Source organism: Anastrepha ludens, chromosome 4, assembly GCF_028408465.1.
Source record: "Anastrepha ludens isolate Willacy chromosome 4, idAnaLude1.1, whole genome shotgun sequence".
NCBI classification, from domain to species: Eukaryota; Metazoa; Arthropoda; class Insecta; order Diptera; family Tephritidae; genus Anastrepha; species Anastrepha ludens.
Window position 1 is genome coordinate 128,500,824 of NC_071500.1, and position 20,507 is coordinate 128,521,330.

The 20,507-nt window shown below is 37.4% G+C and overlaps 2 protein-coding genes across 4 annotated transcripts in view; one reads left to right on the plus strand and one right to left on the minus strand.

Moving 5' to 3' along the window:
* Window positions 1-20,507, plus strand: part of LOC128861156 (neurotactin) — a 75,203-nt gene that overhangs the window by 26,581 nt on the left and 28,115 nt on the right. Inside the window, exon 1 of one of the 3 annotated variants that reach the window (XM_054099074.1) lies at window positions 15,897-16,474. The exons of 1 other annotated variant lie outside the window; for it this stretch is intronic. The gene's annotated coding sequence lies outside the window, so the exon portion shown is untranslated. Of the gene's footprint in view, window positions 1-15,896; window positions 16,475-20,507 lie in introns of those variants that run through there. One more of the 3 variants, XM_054099075.1, reaches the window with a different exon arrangement.
* On the minus strand, window positions 7,986-8,447 carry LOC128862001 (uncharacterized). Its single transcript, XM_054100375.1, has one exon. The coding sequence runs from the start codon at window positions 8,445-8,447 to the stop codon at window positions 7,986-7,988; it is 462 nt and encodes a 153-aa protein (XP_053956350.1).

Genomic DNA, 20,507 nt, shown 5'->3' on the forward strand with positions numbered 1-20,507 from the left:
CATTCTATTAACTAAAATACTTTCAAAAAAGTTTGTAGGCGCTAGAACACTTCATCGTTAGCGTGGTAACACCTCTTCAAACTCGGTAACAATCAACAATTAAAGTTTAGGGCTGCTAGTATTTTTTGTTACTTCTCGTTAAATTGTATTTTGCGTCTATATGAAGATTTAAATTCATAAATACGGGTAGTCGTACTCGTACCAACAACAACAAAAAAACATCGATAAACTTAAACTAAACTTCAATTAATAAAACAAGAAAAACTACAATTTTCTAACGAACCTACCAATGAGTGCTGCGCTAGTTCAAACCGCATACAAATTCTAGGGAAATAGTATTTTTATTTTTCATTTTTTCTTTAGCAAATTCTAATGAATTCAATTTGTCCAGCGCGTACTTTTATCTGCGAAGGTAGAGGCCGGTAACGAACGAAATCACCACCACTGCGGTGATATGGCCACTGCGATCATCAGTGAGCCGCCACCAAAAGCCACTTTTTCGGCCATCAACACCGGCCTACTCGTTCCCTTTAACCACTTGAGATACTTCCATGCTATGAAGTAGCTCATAACAACAGACTAGTGGCAGCTAAGTTTTGCTTTGTTGGCGGTTGAGTTGAGCAGCTGTTAACAAACAGCCTAGAACTGATTTACGACATTAATTTTTGTGACTACGAATGATGTACAAGTATAAACATACATATGTACGAGTATGTACATATGTATGTAGGGAGGACTCTTGGTGGCTGGTCAAACTGCAGTGGTCACTAACAATCGGTTTGTGTGAATGTATGTATGTAATTGGAAAACTCAATTATGAAAGTATGAATTTATGTGCTTGTATTAGCATTGAAAATTTTCCATTGTTTCCTGTCTGTAGGTAGAATTTTGGTGATACAAGTTCTGGAGATGATCATTTGCGATTAGTTTGTATATTCGAATGGGAAAATTAAAAGGCACATGTACGTGCGTAAGTAAAGGAAGCTCATAAATATGTTTAACAAATCGAATCACAAAACTTATGTTAGCTGAGAGTTCCACTGGATGGTGCTAAGGTAAAAATAGAAGATTTATGCTGACAATTATACTCGTAGTATTGACTCGCACTAATCGACTACATTTAATAATAATAAAAGAGAAAATTAGCCAGTGTCCACCATTTAGTAGCTACCAATAGTCACACAACATATTTTTTATGTCCACCTGAAAATAGCCAACCGAAAAGATTAGCTAGGCATGCTGTTATATGGAAGAGTACCAGAAAATCACAAGAGTTCGTTATGATGCCCAGATAAAAAGGAGTTTCTCAATTCTACTGCTGCCTTTCTTAAAATTGAACAAATATAGTAACTCCTCTTGATTGGACAAATGTAGTAAATCCTCCAACTAGAGTGTAACTAGGTTTTCAAGTCCTCGCATAATATTTAAAAATGAATGAAGCAGCAGTTTTGTAGTGTTGGAAATTTGCTTAGGGCATAATGAATGTACTCTGCTTTATCTGTAACATTATCACGGATTATAGATTAACCGAGCAACAACATCCGAAGCAAAATTGTAAGAGTAACTTCGGCTGCCACCTCATAAGATACTCGGTACAGAATTGTGCCCACACGTACGAACACACTTATCTAATCAGTCGTTCAGACTGCAACGAATTAATTTTGCGCGGTTACAAACCTGGCGTTCATATCTCCAACAAGCCAGTGCTTCTTAGGTCTTCTCATCAGGAATTGTAACACTTCTTTTATTTTAATGAAGTCAAATACTAATTGATTTGCTTGCTTTTGATTAGCTTGCAAATTTTATGGAACTTAGTTTCAAAAATAATTTGAAGTATGTGACAACCATAAACGCGTTTCATACATATGTACATTCGAACCAATTTTATACCACTTTTTCTGGCGAAACCGATTTTATCTCACTCATAGTACGTCCTGATTATATTTATCAGGTTATACTTGACATAATTCGACAAAAAGTAGTTAAATTAGTCATTCCTAAAAGTGATTGTGTTATGGAAGACTGCATCATCTTACTGTAGACCAGGCATAGCCGACATGGGGGAATACAATTTTGCGAATCACCATACTGATGTCAAGGGTAATAATCATTTTCTCGCCGTGCTACACATGTGCTTAGGATATGCTCTGCCTTATCCGAAATTCTCCAGTTCTTAGAGAAATTATTGTACGTAGTGTACTCCAGTATCTCGTTAACTTGATTTCCTTGACATTATTTTGAGCGGACCACAGAAAATATTCAGTTTTCTCCGAAATTATTTTATTAACTTCAATTGGGTCCCGACAGATTTTTAGAGCTTCATCTGACTACTACGACAATTCTTAAGTGAATAGAGTCCACCATGCTTACTACTGTGGCATTAGTTAAATGTTTTGATCTCAGTTGGAAAAACACGAAGTGGTCTGTGGGCTATAAGCGATTCTCAGTGCAAGAGTGAAGTATGGTTGGTCCGATTTGGCTTCATTTACATTTATTTCCAGCAACAAAACAACGATATAATGGATATAAAGCAGCCAATTTACTCGCGAAAAGGTAGTACTGTTATTAATTTTTAGTTCATCTGTTTAATTGGATTTTGCCGCGGGTGTGATATTTTTTATCTTCTTAGATGTACAAGTTTGGATCATAGTAGCTTGATTCTTGGAATGCAGCCACTGCGCAATAAGCAATAATGGCAATAAGCTTCACTTGCCCTTATCACCGACTACATCGCAAATACCCCAGCTTAGCGATCACGATATTGTCCTTCATTCAAAAAGCAGGATCGACTATTGGTGAATCGTGAAGCCTTTTTCATGATTTTAAATATAAAAAAAAACAAGCGCTTAAAAATTCCGCGACGTTTATTTATTGAGCTCTGACAATATAAGGATGATGATGAATGAGTATGATTTTCTGAAATAGCAGGAAAAAAATACAATGAGCGAAAATAGTTTGACAAATGACTAATGCTGTTATTTATTGGGCAAGAACAAGGCATAAAAAAGGTGCGAAGATAGTGGAACTAAGTAAACGTGAGCTCCAGCGAAGGCAATAGCGACGTTAGCGGTGACAACAACAACTGCAGTGATGAGAGAGTGTGAATGTAAATTTGATAGCTGTAACGACAATTGGAAGTAAAGGGGCGGCGACGATGAATTATGAAGAGGGGCGCGAACATACTCCCCCCTTGAAAGCATGGCTTTCAATGTTACGCAAGTGGAGTTGTATTTTCAATTGGTAGTTTGCATACCTTTGCGATGGCCCATCTGTAAACGCCATTGACTGTTTTCACTTTTACTACTCTAACCTTACCATCAGTGCCTGGCAAAGTAGCTGTAATGCGACCCATGGCCTATTTGAGTGGTGGTAAAAGCTCGTCCTTTAGTAGCACTAAGTCAATCACCTTAAGATCTGATAAGGCAGTATTCCACTTTGAACATTTTTGCAGCTCCTTTAAATAATCTTGCTGCCAACGACGCCAGAACTGCTGCTGAATATATTGGATGATTTGATAGCGGCCTAACATAGTTGAACTGGCTATTGTTGGTTCAGGAACGGTTAGAATAGATCGGCTAATAAGGAAATGGACCGGTGTAAGCGAACGAAGATCATTAGGGCAGTGGCGTAACTACAACATCTGGGTCCCGTGGCAAATTCTTATGATGGGGCCCTATCAATAAAAATCGTCACGTTGTACTCAGTTTGATTAAAAGAAACAAATTTTATTTCAACAGATGATTTTAATAAACAAAACAACAATATAATTTCAATAAGTTATTTATTAAGAAAACTCTCTTTTTCGAGATTTCTGTTCCGCAAAAGTGTCTATAACATCATCGAAGTTATGATCGTTCGCCACTAGCTGTAGTCACAGGAATTGTGAGAAATAACATTAATGCAATGCATACTTCAGGAAAACTGCAAGACATAAAATAATTGTTTATTATTAATAAGTCAGCAAGGTCTCTAATAGACGACAATTTTTCTATTTAGTCTCTGAAGGTGGATCGAAAACTTTGAATTTCTCTGCCAAATGATTCAGATATGTCTTTTTTATAAATCTCAACAAATTCTAGAGCATTTTTTAATAGATCAGTGTCATTTAAAACTTTTAACGTGGAAGGCTGTAAAACATTGAAATTTGAAACAATTTCATTCCAATACTCGATAAAATATATTCACTCTGAACAAATTTACGGATCTTCGCAGAGTTCGTCAAAATGGCGTTTTACCTTCCTCTGACGAGTATTAAAAAATTCAGGGGTGATGGACCATTTTTCAGCTACACTATTTGCTTCCATCTTCAAATTTTCAAATTCATGTCGATACCTTTCCAATACTTCTAGGCCGATTTTCAAACGTTTTACGGCATTTGAAAGATCGGTGGCTTTAGACTGAAGTGCTTTAGAGGCTACATCGATAGTAAGTAGGATCTTGCAATGGAAAACCTGTAACATAACAAAATTTTAGTTATCGATCTTCTTTTTGAGTGAAAAAGCTTCATTTCTTTCATCTGATTTGCAATTTAACAGGATTGTTTTCGTTAACGCTTTTTGCACTTCAACAAACCGAACTTTTAAAGCAAAAACGGCATCATAACGTCCTGTCCATCTAGTAGAGTTGAATGTTTTCAATGTTATTGAATTTGAATACTCACTTTCTTCATTAGATATCAAACTTGATAAAATATTCCATCTTTTGATACTATGCCCAAAAAAATTATAAATTTGTTGAATTGTTTCAAAAAAATTGACCATATCAATAACCTCTCTCACTGCATCATTGAGTACGAGATTTAAATTATGAGCAGCACAGGGAGCATATACGGCATTTGGCTCAACATCTTTTATGAGTTTTTGAACTCCACCATAAGTCCCTTTCATTGTGTTAGCACCATCATATCCTTGTCCTCGACACTTATTTAGAGGAATGTTTTTGTCATTTATGATTTAATAATTTGCTTGGACATTGCTAAGGCAGTTTGATCCTTAGCTTCATGAAATCCCAAAAATGTTTCTTTAATGACAAGTGCCTTAGCGAACCCATTACAATCTTTTTCGATCATACAATAACAGTAAAGTTCACACATTTGATCAATTTTTTAGGACAGAAATTAGATCATTTTGTATTTTCAGATTTAAGTATTTTATTTGGCCCTTTGGTTTATTTAACAACTCTTGCAAAATCGGATCGTATTTTCCAAATAACTCAACAATACTCAAAAAGAGTCCTTTGGAGCTTGGATTACCGCTATCTGCGTTTTCTCTGTGGCCACGAAAGGCTAAATTACATATTGAAAGTGTGAAAGTAACATCAAGGAGCCTAGAAAGACTTGTCGCCAAAAGGATTTTTCTTTTTTGATCATAGACTCTTGATCTTCATCGAGTGTTCCATGTAGTCGCCACCGTTGATATGTAAGACAGGAATCCAGATGAATTTTTGATGTCTTGTGTCTTTGTATGCCATCTACAATATATTTCCAGTCGTCATAGCCCTCAATCCAAACATTTTGTGATGCCCGATTTGCGAATAACCAACACGATTCACAATACGCACTCTGAAGTATTAAAGAATAGGAAAGCCTACGCTCAAGCTTGACGCCAGACTTGGAAACATATAGTAATGTTTTTTCTATAAAAGATATATTGTTACTATCTTTTAAAAAAGGGCCATTAGGTCTACAATGTCCGTTTTCAATCACGAATATTTTCACTTGATTAGTTACCTCTTTAAAATTGCCCTTATCAGTAACATATGGCGAAGATACAATCGATTTTTTATTACAATATTTAAATCAACATTTTTCAAATCATTTTTTCTTCAGTTTCCTTCTTTCTCTTTCGTTCTTCGCTCCCACTTATTATTTTCTGGAACTAGACATTTTAATATTTAACTTTCACAATAAACTTTACTTTGCCACCATTTTCATATTCAATAAAATAACAAAATCAAACATACAAATCACCAATCGTTAAAATACTCGCACAAAGAATTCGCAGTCAGTGAAGCCCTCATAAAGAAATATCAAATCCGGGATTCCCCTAACATAGTGTGGCCAACTTCACCCCCGCAGTAGCGAGACGAAAAAAAAACTAAATGGGAAATTCCCCGATTATTAATGCCCACCCGTGCTGCCAACGTTCCGCTCCAAAATATGTAGAAACCAATGGATGCATTTTAAAATGAATAAGAACCTGCAATTATCGGTATTTTTATTGACGGTCATAAGTAAGTAATATTACTCGTCACGCGTGCTTCTCTAAAAATGAATAAACATCTTTTTGTTAAGTTCGGTTGAAATGCTTAACGATTTATTGATTGGATTTTAAACAGAATTTATAAAAATATACTTTTCACATAAAATAAATGACTCATGCCCAATATAAAAAAAATTCTTGAGCTCGCGGCCTGTTGGCCCGGGGCCCTCTTGGGTCGGGGGCCCGTGGCATTTTGCCACCCTATTGTTACGTCAATGCATTAGGGACACTAGATATTGAAGTTAGTGGCCTACTATTTACTATGGGCTCAGCTTGCCAAACGATGGTGTGAAGTTCGTCGTGTGATAGCACGTTGCAGCCGATAGCGCGACGCAAATGGTATTTAGCAAGTTTCACAGTGCTCACCCACAAACCTCCAAAGTGCGGTGACCTTGGAGGAATAAATTTCCATTCGATTCCCTAGTTTCTGCAAAATTCTTCAACGCTTGTGCTTGTGCTACGAATAATTGAAGAAGTTTTCGTAACTCCTGGTTAGCTCCAATGAAGTTTGTTGCGTTTTCTAAGACAATAACGCAACTTTCCACGTCTGGCAATGAAGCGCTTGAGTGTCGCGATGAAGCAATCTCTAAGTGCACAGCCTTTGTAGTAAAGCAGACGAAAACTGAAATGTAAACCCTTATTGGTGAACGACCTCTAATTTTTTGAGTTACTAATAAGGGTCCACAGTAGTCAACAATGCGATGGGGTAACACAGCTTGTTGGGAAAGCTCCCATGAGCATACGAAAGGGTGCGAATATGGCAGCACGATCGGATATTTAGCATTGAAACTTAGGGTCGAGTTCCTTAGTCTTTCTCCAACTCGTATTAGTTGATTATGCGTTAAAGGTGACAACGAAGCAAGTCTAGAATTTTTATTAATGAGCTGATTGTTCAAAAGTTTAGAATATTCATCGCGAAAACACATTTGCTGAATTCTCCTACATACTAGTTCAAGTGTTTGGGTTATTCTCTCAGGGGTGAACGAAGGCCACGTACCTTTGTGATGAAGCATCTTGCATACGTGAAGATACGCAGAAATTTGTTGAACCTATTTATGTATTTGTTTTCAGCAATGATATCTCTTCTCTTTCGTTGATTAAAGCTACTCGTTGCCTGCGTTGCTCAGGTACATCTGGAACAGTGTCGAATGAGGATCTGGGCCACTTTTCTTGACCAAGCTTCAGAAATTGTGGGCCTTGAAACCAAAGTTGATTTTCCCGGATGCCAGCCACTGTTGTGCCACGAGAAACAAGATCACCAGGGTTGAGTTCGGATGGTACATGATGCCATTTGTACTTAGATGTTAACTGTTGGATTTTGGAGACGTGGTTGGCCACAAATACTGTCCACCGATTTGGTTCCCCTTGAATCCAACACAATACAATCGTTGAGTCGGCCCAGCAGTGAATATTATTCCAGTTCGGTGAAAATATTGCATCAACGGTTTGTAGAAGCTCGGGCAATAACATTGTTGCACACAACTCAAGCCGTGGTAAGCTAATTTGCTTTCTTGGAGCCACACGAGATTTTGCGCAAAGCAATGCGGACGACATTTCTTTCTCCATACACATCACAAGGTAAATGAACGCGCCAAACGTTCTAGTACTGGCATCTGCAAAGGCGGGGATTTCAGTTGTGCTATCCATGGGAACATATCTTGGTATTTGAATGTTGTTAATAACGCCCAGATGTTCCTGAAATGCACGCCACTGTGTGTAAATATCTTAAGGTACGCTTTCGTCCCAATCTAACTGCAGTTCCCAGAGTTGTTGCATCAGGATTTTGCCGGGGGCGATGAAAGGGTTCAGCAACCCAAGAGTATCAAACAAGGCAGCTATTTGTGATAATATAGAACGTTTGGTTGGTTTACGCGATACTGCTGGTTCATCGTAGCTGAAGAAAAAAACATCTTTAGAAGGTGACCATCTCAGACCGAGAGTTTTAACGTAATCTGAGTCGCCTAGTGTAATTATTTCTTCTCTGTCATCTAAAGGTATGTCGTCGATGATTTTCACGTTGTTTGCAGCAAACTTGCGTAGAGGAAAACCAGGTCGTTTAAACAAGACCGTGACTTGCCACATGATTTCAATGACCATGCTCACAGCAGAGGCACCCGTCAACAAATTATCAACGTAAAAGTCCTTGAGTGTAATGGCTGAGCCAATCGGAAACTCTTCAGACTCCATTTTAGCTGCTTCCAGGAGGCATTTTCTTGCAAGGTAGGGAGCACAGCTTGTCCCATATGTAACGGTCTGCATTTGGTACAGTTTTACTGGAGCTTGTAATGAATCGCTCCATAAAATACATTGCCATGGAGCATCAGCGTCGTTAACGAGCACCTGTCTGTACATCTTTGGCTCGATATCGGCTATCAAGACCTATCTGTGACTTCGGAATCGAGTGAGAATCGTGAAAATGTCTTCTTGAAGTGTAGGACCTACTCGAAGCACGTCATTCAGGGATTTTCCATTTGAAGTTTGGCATCACGTATCAAAAACAAATTGTAATTTTGTGGTGCTGCTGTCAGTCTTCATAACGCAGTGGTGTGGAATGAAATTTTGGCCCTGTTTGACGTTTTCGATAACCTTCATGTTCTGCATCTGCTCACACTCGTGTATGAACTCACGATAACTCTTTAAGAGAGAAGGATTCTTTGAGAATTTATATTCAAGTGTGACTGTCCTAATGCGACTGGCTTTTACTTGAATGGTAGGTGGACGGTGAACCTTCCGCTTGTCTGGCACCTTGTCGTAGTGTGCTTGAAGAACTTCACAGGCCAATTCGTTATCGGAAAACAGTTTGTGTGGATTGTTGTAGCCTTCAATTGTCCAAAACTTTTCCACCAAATTGTCTAAGGGTATTTGGTTTTCCACAGTTATAAATGTTTTATATGTGGGCAACGATGTGAGCGATGATGATGAATTTGTAGTATGCGATGAGTCTGATGGAGCTGTGCCGGAAACGATCTACCCTAGTTTGGTCTTTTGAAGGATGGGATATCTGATGTCTTGACTTCATAGTTACATAACAAAGCTGATGTGTTTTTGTCCTGGTGGCACCTATGCCTGTAACTCCAATGCTTCGTTTGATCCGTGGAAGGCGAAGATGTTGTGCGATATGTTCTGTTATGAAATTGAGCTGTGATCCTGAAAAAGTGCATGAACAATAAGTGACGATCCCGATGAATTGCACAAGTGAATACGAGCTGTAGCAAGAATGACATCGCAGTGGATCTGCTCTGCTTTGACTTGATTGCCATTCTCGCTTTTCGGACTACTGGTGTTGTTGTTGCGAATATTCGGTATAGCACCACTTTCATTATTTCTGTCTAGCAGTGTATGGTAACTATCGTTACATTGCTGACACCTACGGTTGGACAGACAATTGCTTGAAGTGTGGTTCTTACCCAGGCAATTCAAACACAGGCTAAAGCGCTTCACAAGAAAATAACTATGAAATGGGTCCATGTTAATGAACCTTTTACAACTGAAAGGGCTATGGTGACGGCTTGAATCACATAACAGGCACCTTTTGTGTGAATTCGCAACTGCCAACGCGTATTTGTTGCTGGTTTTAGGCGAAGGTTTTTTCATCAGGGTTGACAATTGATTGGCTGCCTTGTTGATTTCAAGCATGTTGAATGTTTGGCAGCGACGCTCAAGAAATGCAGCAAGGTCTGCCCAAGTTGGTATTTTTAAAGGTGATAAACTTCTGCAATTCCAGTTGCTGGCCACTTCTTCTTCCCATTTTGTTCGAGTTGCTGAATCTAACTTGCTTATTATGACGTGTAATAAAATTGCTTCCCCGATTTGTTCCGAAGTTGCTAGTGACTGCATTGCCCGAAGATTGACGTTGATTGTGTCGATGAAGTTGCGAACCACAACTCGATGACGACAAATTCGTGACGTCACAAATTTGCTGCTTGTGTGACTGGAAGATTAAACGGCTATTGTTCAAACGACTGACTATGAGGTCCAGCGCCGTATTATAGTTTTTGCTTGTCACTTCGAGTGATTGTATTAGTCACGAGGATTCGTCAGTGAGACACGACCTGAGGTACTGAAATTTTTCAAACTCTGTCAAGTCTTTGTTGTTGTGCACAAGAGTGGTAAAGATAGTATAGAGGTCCAACCACTGCGACTGTTCCCCGCTGAATTTCGTTAACTGCAATTTAGGCAAATTGGTGCGATGTGTAGATTGCCGCTCCACTTATGTGCTGCTCATGTGACTAAGCGGTTGGACTCTTTGCAGTTCTTCTAATTGGTCCAGTATTGCGGCTTTTGCTTCGATGTAAGTATCTTCAAAAGTCACACGATAGTCGTCATTTAGGTGAGATTCATCCAGCACCTCTAATTGCGTTTGTAATGTTTGTAATATTTAACACAAATTTTATTAGAATTATGTTTACAGACCTGCCGGCAAAGACATCCATTTCATTTAGTTTTTAATAATTATCAATAACACAGAAAACACAGGGTTGTATGTCAAAAAGTATCGTTATTATTTAGGATTATTTTATAATCTCAGATATTGGGAGAGAAATTTTTGTGCACGAAAAAGTAGATCTCTACTGACATATATGTGAACGTATTATTAGTTAACGACCGATATGCTAGGGTCGTTAGATAGGGACGTTTTTTCCATTAGCCGTCTTCGATTCGCCATGCGTTAGCCAGAGGGGAATAGATGAAACAACTGGTATAAACAAGCTGACGTTGGCAGCATCGTAAAATTGTCATTTTCTTGGAAGCACTTAATGAGTAATAGTGATGGAGTTTGCCTAAATCAGAAAAGAGAGTTAGCAGCATTGCCTATATCTATAGTATGCAGTGGGTTATACCAGCCTTATGAGGTCTGACCATATTTGCAGTGGCGACATGTGATAAGGATCAGGTCGTCTGTCTTTAACCATCTTATGAACGGATCAAATAATTTTCATCATACTTTCAGGCGGAATGCTTTGAAAAGCAATGCTATTACACACAAATTTGTGAAAACCAAAATAATAAAGTGCTGTCAAATCATATGCCAATTTTTATTCCTTGATTCATTTGCTAAATAAATACTTCTAATCAAAAAGTTGAAAATTTTTACTCGATTTTCGCAAATCACGCCTGTACATGTCCATCTAGTAATTTTTGTGATATTTATAAGTATTATTATTTAGTGCATAGTTTTGACAAATTGAAAGTTTCCGCAACTTTATTATGCCAAGAGATTTTCATTTCGATTTGTGACTAACCAAGACTTTTCGCACATTTTCTGAGAAGTTTTTAGTATACGAGTATTGTTAGTATATTGAGGGGCAGCCGAATTTAAATCAAGAAAACGCGGACATATCGCTTTGTAAATGTAAAGGAATTACAATAGAGAGGTATACTTTTATGAGCTTGATGAAAATAAATAAAAGAGAATTTCGTATTATTCGTTTTGTGCATTGGAAAATATGAGTATATGTATAGTATGTACATATATTATTCGCATTGATATTTATTAAAGTATCTAAAAGTTGTTTTTGGTTGTGTGTCCTAAGTATCAATATGCAGACTTGAATACTCCTAGGCCGTAGAGTTTTACTGCTGAGTGTAAATTCATACATATGCACATATTTCATTACTCCCCATTTCACTACTGTACTACGCAAGTAGCAAAAAAACAAAAACAGGAGCAATCTGTTTGGCAACCTAGTGAATTGTGTGTAGCTACTAGCTACAGATGCGAAAATGCTTCTTCAAAGTAACGGGAATATGACGGCCCTCCTTCTGTACCACTACAATTGATTGCATGTAGATATACAATATATGTGTATGTGTGAGTTTGCTGCAAATGGTCTCAATGGAATATTGGAAATGCAATGCTACACCCGATTTACACACGGACAAGAATGATAGAAAGAAGATTGCGCCCATCAGAGCGTACGTGACGTCAAGTTTGCAGAGTTGTGCAGTATTGCCAACCATTTGCTCTTCGCAATAAATTTAGGGCTTTTTTATACCCAAAATGCGACAATTTTTAAGTTTGGTGTTTGTTTCTTTTTGTTTTTAATTTAACGCTACCGAGACTTAAGTTGAAAAAAAACTGTATTAATTATTATACAAAAGAAGTTTAAAAAAGGCCACTCTGAGAAGATTTTAGTGCTAATGAAAAGTTTTTTACTCTTATAAAATTTGATAATTTGAAAGTGCAAATTTAATTTTTGGCTCCATTTAAGGCTATGCAAAAATATTAAATGCCCCTCTCTCAACTCTTCTTAAGATTGAAAACCTTTTTACACATTTTAAAAAGCCTTTGAATTTATTGAATGCGAATTGAAACCATAGAGGTGTAATCGTTTCTTCCGGTCATCAATCCTTAGTGAGACATAGAGCATCAAGAGGTGTATTCATAGTAAAAATAACTAACAAAATACCAGAAAATACTAAAGAAACCATACTGACATTTTTACAAAAAGAGTACCTTATCTAGTTACATAACTTCAAATATAGCAAAAAAGTCGTTTCTTTAACAAAAGAATTTCGCTTAACAAAAAAAACTCATAAATTAAATTGAACATAAGCATAACACATTTATTTAAAAAAAACGCACATTCTACAGACAATTTGTCACGCATACAAAGTTCTTTAAGTAACACAATAAAAATTTCGTCTTTTATTTTCTTTAAATGGGCATTTAGTGCGTTTTTATATCCAAAGCTAGGCAACTCTGCAGTAGCGAGAGAGAGATTTGACTGCCGAAAGCAGAAGAACACCAACAACACCGGCAATCGCGGGCAATGCCACCAGATGTTAAAAAAAAGTAAAGCTAAATAAAACTGAGTGAATTATTTAAATAATTATTAAAAAATGTATATTTCACAAAATTATAAACATGACATTTTAATTAGAACAGCTAGAAAAATGTCATGAAGAAAGAACTAAAACTCCGAGACAAAAAATAATAAAAATAACAAAAAAAAATGCTAAATCAAGTTACGAAAATGGTAATCTAGCCATACTGGAGCTAAAATCACGTAACTAGTTGTCAAATTCGCTGAGCGCAAAGTAACGGGACCACGATGGGCGCCATCTCATTATTCTTTGCATCATGCACACGGAGACATCTGGAAGGGAGACACTGGAAATTCTCTTTTCATGTCTCATTCGCGGCCACACGGGCAAAATTGTTTTCGGGAACATTTTGACATTTAATGCTTTAGCATCGTCTGGTTCGGATATATTTTCGCACGCGCTTACATGTAAAGCAGAGGGCGTTCGACAACAGTTTCTTAAATATATGAATGAAAAATGCAAACTGGTTAAATAATAAATAATTTGTTGTTTTTTTTATTGAAATATATTTATAAATTCTTATACTTGAATAAAAAAAATTAAATTAAAAATACTTCATATGCAAATAATTCACTTAAAATTAAAATGAGTATCTAGAAATGCGGAGAAAAATTAGAAATCAACATAAACATGTTCCATAACTATTTTAAATTATACCTATTGTACTTTACTAGCAAAAATAATCGTACATTTCCCAAACAGCGTTCGGATGTTTGTCATCGTTCTTATCTTTCGTTTGATTGAAAACCAACACATATCTTAGAACTTTCTCCCACAAGAGAAGAAAATAAATGAAGCAACTGTCAAAAATTGCTTTAAGATTGGAAATACGAATAAGAAGAGCAAAGCGTGTCGCCAGTACGTGCCCATTTACACGAGGAGACATCTGGAAGGGAAACATTTTGTTCGCGGGTGAAGGACGGCCGCGGAAGAGAGAAGGGAATTTGCCTCCTGTAGTGGCGACACGCTTTGTGCTTCTTATTCGGATTTCCAATCTTAAAGCAATTTTTGACAGTTGCTTCACTGCTTGGGAAATGCACGATTATGTTTGCTAGTAAAGTAGGTATAATTTAAAATATATTATGGGACATGTTTATGTTGAATTCTAATTTTCCCCGCATTTCTAGATACTCAAGTTAATTATTTATGTATGAAGTATTTTTAATTTAATTTTTTTTATTCAAGTACAACAATTTATAAATATATTTAAATAAAAAAACAACAAATTATTTCTTATTTAACCAGTTTGCATTTTTCATTCATATATTTAAGAAATTGTTGACGAACGTTTTCCGCTTTACATGTAAGCGCGTATGAGAATACATCCGAACCAGACGATGCTAAAGCATTAAATGTCAAAATGTTGCCGAAAACAATTTTGCCCGTGTGGCCGCGAATGAGACATGAAAAGAGAATTTCCAGTGTCTCCCTTCCAGATGTCTCCGTGTGTAAATCGGGTGTAATTATGGTGGCTTCCAACGGAGAGTACGTGCATATATATATTTCGATATAAACAATTTCTCTCAACTGGTTATTCGCTCTCTCTATCCTTTGTCGATTCAGTCAAACAACTTTCGGAGAGCGCACTCACCTTTAATTAATCAAATCTCTTTGTACTTGGCGTCCATCCCTTAATACTAGATTGGTCGACGTGCACCTAATTATGATCAAGATTTTTCAATTGTGTGTTGTTTACTACTGCCAAGTCGAATCTATACGAAGTGTTGATACGAGAGCAGCTCATTTTGTTGTTGTTGCTTTTCTTGTTTTATTTTTTCATTCTGGTTGAACTTTTTATATTCAAACCACCAGGTTTAAAATCAACTTACATGTATAGATTCACCTTCAGATTGCGTTCATACAGGACAACTTGTTTTGCTTCATCTCGTAACTTTTGGAACAGGGTGAGACGAGAAAAGCTGTTCCTGCTCGGTTACTTTCTGTGCTCGTTCTCCTCAACATCAAAAGAGAATTCATAAAGTTGAAGCAACAAAAGTTTCCCTATATGAACGTGCTCTAACTACCGCCCAAGGTGTATCTATACAAGGGGATAGCAGTTGTACAAAAACCAAAAGTTACATGTATTTTGTTCTTGGGTCTAACGATATTTTATAACGTTATAAAGAATTTTACAGCTGATATAGAAAACAAAATCTATTTAATTTTTAATCTGTATTTCTATAAATAACATTTGTCGGGAATTTTTATAGCATCCTTTTATTCACTAGCTTTTCGGCAGGTTTTCAATTTGGAGTTATGAAATCCTCATAGCAGGCGCTGCATATATGTAGGTGGAAATTGCTTACTTGCATTTACATGCACATCTCCAAAACGCAGATCCACAAATGTTGATGATATTGATTCACATGCATATTTTGTGTTTGCAAGATATTAATAAAATTCAAAATATACTTTTATACCTATGTATGTCTCCGCTAATTTCGGTTTACCCGCTCTCCATTTTCATTTAATAATAAAATGGAACACTTTCCTTTTACGAATGTGGTAACTTCTTGCTCAAGAGTAAATAATTATCCTAGTTGTTAATTATTTTTGCTATTAATAACACAAATGTACTCCGAACAATTTAAAGCGACACTCGAAAAACTTTGTTTGCGTTTATTTACTATTCACAAATCAATTCGCCTCGGAAATAATTATTTTGACACTTGTGTAACTTTTTGTTTTTGTACAACTGCTATCACCTTTTATAGATACGGCTTGTGGAATTGTATGACACAAAAATTGGAAAGTGTTCTCCAACGGATGCCGTTTACTGCGTACGTTCTCTTGCTCTCGTCACTCTCGCTTCCCATCTGTTAAGTGCTTCTACTTCTCTGCTGGATGATGAACTCCGGTGCTCTTCCCTGTTCTCCATATTTTTCGCGTCCCGGCGTGCAGTTTGAAAAACGCTTTGTGGCATCGTGTTTCGTTCGACGGATGATAAGCAAAGAGCTCGTTTGGGCAAACGCGCTACTAGTACAGCTGAGTTATTTTGATTGAGTGGATTTGAAGTTAATGATTCGTTCATTTTTGCCGGAATCTTATTAAAATTGCTTGTGAGGTGATAAACGAAAATTAAAAATACATACACAAGTTTCTGAGTTCAAAAAAATGAATAAAGTCCATTTGCTATTGAACAAAAGTTGTAGCAATAAAAGTTTACAGAAACGATAAAAAAATAAAAAAATTACCATTGGAGCTAAAAGGATACAAAACTAATTTAGTGCATTTTATTGGTGTTCAATTACTATACATTAGCGAAATAATACTCTTAAACTCAGATAAAACAAAAATACAAAATAAGTTATTCAACCAGATTGATGCTGTGGATTGTGCAAACCTAGGGACTATACAATTAAATTTGGATAAATATTAAATGAAATGTACGTATTGCTTACCAACGTATTTATGTATGTAAATCAGTATTTATGAAAATTTATTTGTGCAAAATAAGTGTGGTCACATTTCTAAAAAATATTTGGATTTTCATTTGAGCCAATCAAATTTTATTTATAATGTCCAAGTGCGTGGTCCAAAATAAATTTTTTTTTCAACTTCATTTTGCCTCTGTCGCATAGTACTTTTATACCTGCGCACTTTTGCACAAAGGTATTATAATTATGTTGAAATTTTGTGCTGGTGGCCGCTGTAGCCGATGAGTTGGAGCGTAACTACCACCGGATTTACACACGGAGACATCTGGAAGGGAGACACTGGAAATTCTCTTTTCATGTCTCATTCGCGGCCACACGGGCAAAATTGTTTTCGGCGACATTTTGACGTTTACTACTTTAGCATCTTCTGGTTCGAATACCCTTCTGCTCAAATATGAACGAGACGGTATCAATAAAACGGTCCGCGGATGACATATGGCAAAAATCAATTTCTTGTTTATTCCACCAAAATTTCGGCTTCAGACGCCTTAAAAATGTTGCAGACAACCTATGGGGACTCTGCGTGCACGTGTTTTCCAGTGGTACAAATCGTTCAGAGAGGGCCGTACATCGGTTGAAAACTTACCTCATGAACGTCGTCCAGCAACATCAGTAAACGACGAAAACATCGGAAAAGTAAAGGAAATTGTGATTGAAAATCGCACAAATCGCAAAATCGGTTAACGCTGAATATTATTTAGACGTTTTAAAGCGTTTGCGCGAGAACATTCGTCTTAAGAGGAAGGAATTGTGGGACAACAAGTCATGGTTCTTGCATCACGATAATGCACCAGCTCACACATCACGTCATAATGTTAATATCGTTCCGAAAGCACCGTATTCGCCTGATATGGCTCCATGTGACTTTTTCCTGTTTCCCAAGCTCAAGTTGCCGCTCCGTGGAAAACATTTTGAGACAATTGAAGTCATAAAAGAGAATTCGAAGAACACACTCGAGCTTGACTTGTTTACAGTAGCACAGAAAACAAGCTATGTGACATATCACGCTGAAATTTGCCATGTAAGCTTATAACAGTCCCACCAAAAAACAAAAAAATTATTTTTGCCATCTGTTATCCGCGGACCGTTTTATTGATACCGTCTCGTTCATATTTGAGCAAAAGCTCTACAACCCACTAACATGTAAAGAGAAAAACGCTCGTCAACAGTTTCTTGAATATATCCATGAAGAATGCAAACTGGTAAAAAACAAATAATTTGTTCATTTTTTATTTAAAATATTTATAAATTGTTGTACTTGAATAAAAAAAATTAAACTAAAAATACTTCATATATAAATAATTAACTTGAAATTAACTTTAGTATCTAAAAATGCGGGAAAAAATTAGAAATCAACATAAACATGTCGCATAACTATTTTAAATTAAACCTACTTTACTAGCAAAAATAATAGTGCATTTCTCAAGCAGCGCTCGGATGTTTGTCATCGTTGTTTGAAACCAAATTGTGTACGTTGTTGTTGTAGCAGCATACTTTGCTGCCAGTGTAGTGTAAATCACCGGCGTCTTCGACTAGCTCATCTAACGGTAGCCTCAGGAAACTTGCTGTTTCGACAGGTTGGGTCCAGAGGGAGAGTGGTGTTAGATGCGTGGATTTGATGGGACATCTGAAAATGTGGTTGGTACCGTGCGGGGTGCCTTCACATGCTGGACATATGTTTAGTATGTCGGGGTCAATTCTGGATAAGTAGGAGTTTAGCCTGCTACAATATCCAGAACGTAATTGTGCCAAGGTTAGGCGGAACTCTCGGGGAAGTTGGAGCTCTTCGTCTGCAATGGGTGGTGGTTTAACTCTGACAACGGCATTCCAGGGATCGCGAACTTAAGAAAGTGTTAAGTGTCTCCCAATGAATGTCGTTTATTGTCTGTCTAAACACTGTGTGGTTCAGTAAGGGGCGTCCATAAATTACGTGAGATGTTTAAGGGGGGAGGGGGTCGAGTCAAATCTCATCTAATCTTACGTTGGAGAGAGGGGGCGGTCTCGGCAAATATCACGCAATTTTTTTTCTGATTGAAACAAAAAAAAAATTATACTATTTCGGTCCATTATCCAGATTGTATATGCTTAAGATTTAATCTTAAGCGTAATCGTAGTATGATTAAGATCATTCCCTAATTCGTTCGAAAGAAAATAATTTCATTCATACTTCGACGTTATACATTACTGCTGTCAAACCACCATATTTGTTGTATACCAAATAGCTCAATTTAATCTGAATTTACGCTACAGTGTAGCCCGTTGTTTGTTTTCGCGCCACTATGAGTTGAGTGGCAGCAACACACGGACAGGTTCCAACCTTCTTTGTTTAGAGAGAGCCAATATTTACTCCAGGTACATTGCAGTTGATTCATATCAAATTTTTATGCATGCCTGTTTTAGGTTTTTTTTTTTAGTTTTTTAACGAGCGCGAATGTCAACAAATTTTTATTAAGACTTACAAAGGGAAATTGTTTTTAATTTTTTTTTAGGTTGTGAAATGCGATGATCAGAACTGCTGCAGCCCACGCCGGAGTGATCTGCATATGATTCTTCACGACCGTTTTCTGCCACCTCCATACCCTATCACTTAGGTTGATTGACATTTGATAATTCCGGACTTTAAAGAACATGACGGAAAGTCATTTGCTCCAGTTCTAATACGCCTACCGATTCAACCGCTGAATGCCTTTATCAGCACGCCTTATGATCTCTATTGCCCAAGTATACGTGATGATTTAGAGAAAATATGCTGCAGTACATGCGGTATTTACTTCGCATCTATCACAAGAGCTGCAGAGCACAGGCGAGCAGCTCACATTGCACCAGCTAAGCAAGCGCGTATGTACCACAAAGTGCGACCCTCACGGATTGTCGCAAGACGAGCTAATGAGTTACTGTGCGCAAGCGTCAACGGCTTAGAGTGGCTAGATCAGAACGAAGTTGAAGGAGCAGATAATTTTACTGAAAATCATATGGACATGTTGGTCCCAATAGTCTCTCTTGAAACCGCGCATGATTCTCCATGGACTGAATTAGAGTAGATTTTCTTTTTTTAATCGCAGTAGTTACAATTTAAGTCTTCTATTGTTAAATTTTTATTACACTTATAACTCTCAGCAATATTGATTACTAGTCGTAAATAAAAGCACGAAGCAATTTTTTTTCTTTTTACAATAACAATCTAAAGCGTTTACATAAGAAACCCACATTTTGAAAAATCTCACGTTAGATTGGGGGATGGGGGAGGGGGTTGAATAAAATTTCACGCCATCTCATCAGGGGGGGAGGGAGGTACAGAAAATTGAAAAAACACCTCACGTAATTTGTCTTGGATCTCGTTGGCGTAATTGAGGAGGTGCCTCCTGACGTGCCTAGGAGCCGGCTGAGGCTCAATCAGTTGTCTACATGAGCGGGACCTACGGTAGCACCCTTACCAGGAACTGCTTGCTGAGCAGTTTGTTGTGCTCCTTCACAGGGAGCATCTGAGCCTCGATGTGTAGGTGTCGAAGTGAGGGCATTAGTAGACATCCCGTCTCTGCCCGAATGACAGTGTTTTAACAAGTCTGAAGCTTCATCCACTGCGAATCACTAGTTCCAGGCGAACAGACAGGTATAGCATGGTTTAGAACCGGCCGGCCAGTTGCCGTAAATGTCGATAGCAACATTTCCGTGTCTTTGCCCCAAGAGTTATCGGCCGATAAGAATCCCCTTGATTGGCGGGTTTCCCAGGTTTCAGTAGTGGGACCACTCGCCTGATTTCCACTTGTCAGGAATTACGAGATTGGCCTCGGACATATTGAAAACCCATGTGAGGTACTCTACTTCCAATGTCCCAGCTTTTTCAACTTGCTAGGCCACCTAAAATGTCTATTTATGATCTTCTCATTTCTTGTCTGACATTGGCTAGCGTTCCAGCTTCATATAAACTTCTTATATTCCAGGTACCGATATTTGATTTTTTGATTGTTTTACCTCCGGTTAT

Excerpts from the sequence above, each read along its gene's own strand:
- LOC128862001 (XM_054100375.1), bottom strand. The coding sequence starts at position 8,447 with ATGGAGTCTGAAGAGTTTCCGATTGGCTCAGCCATTACACTCAAGGAC.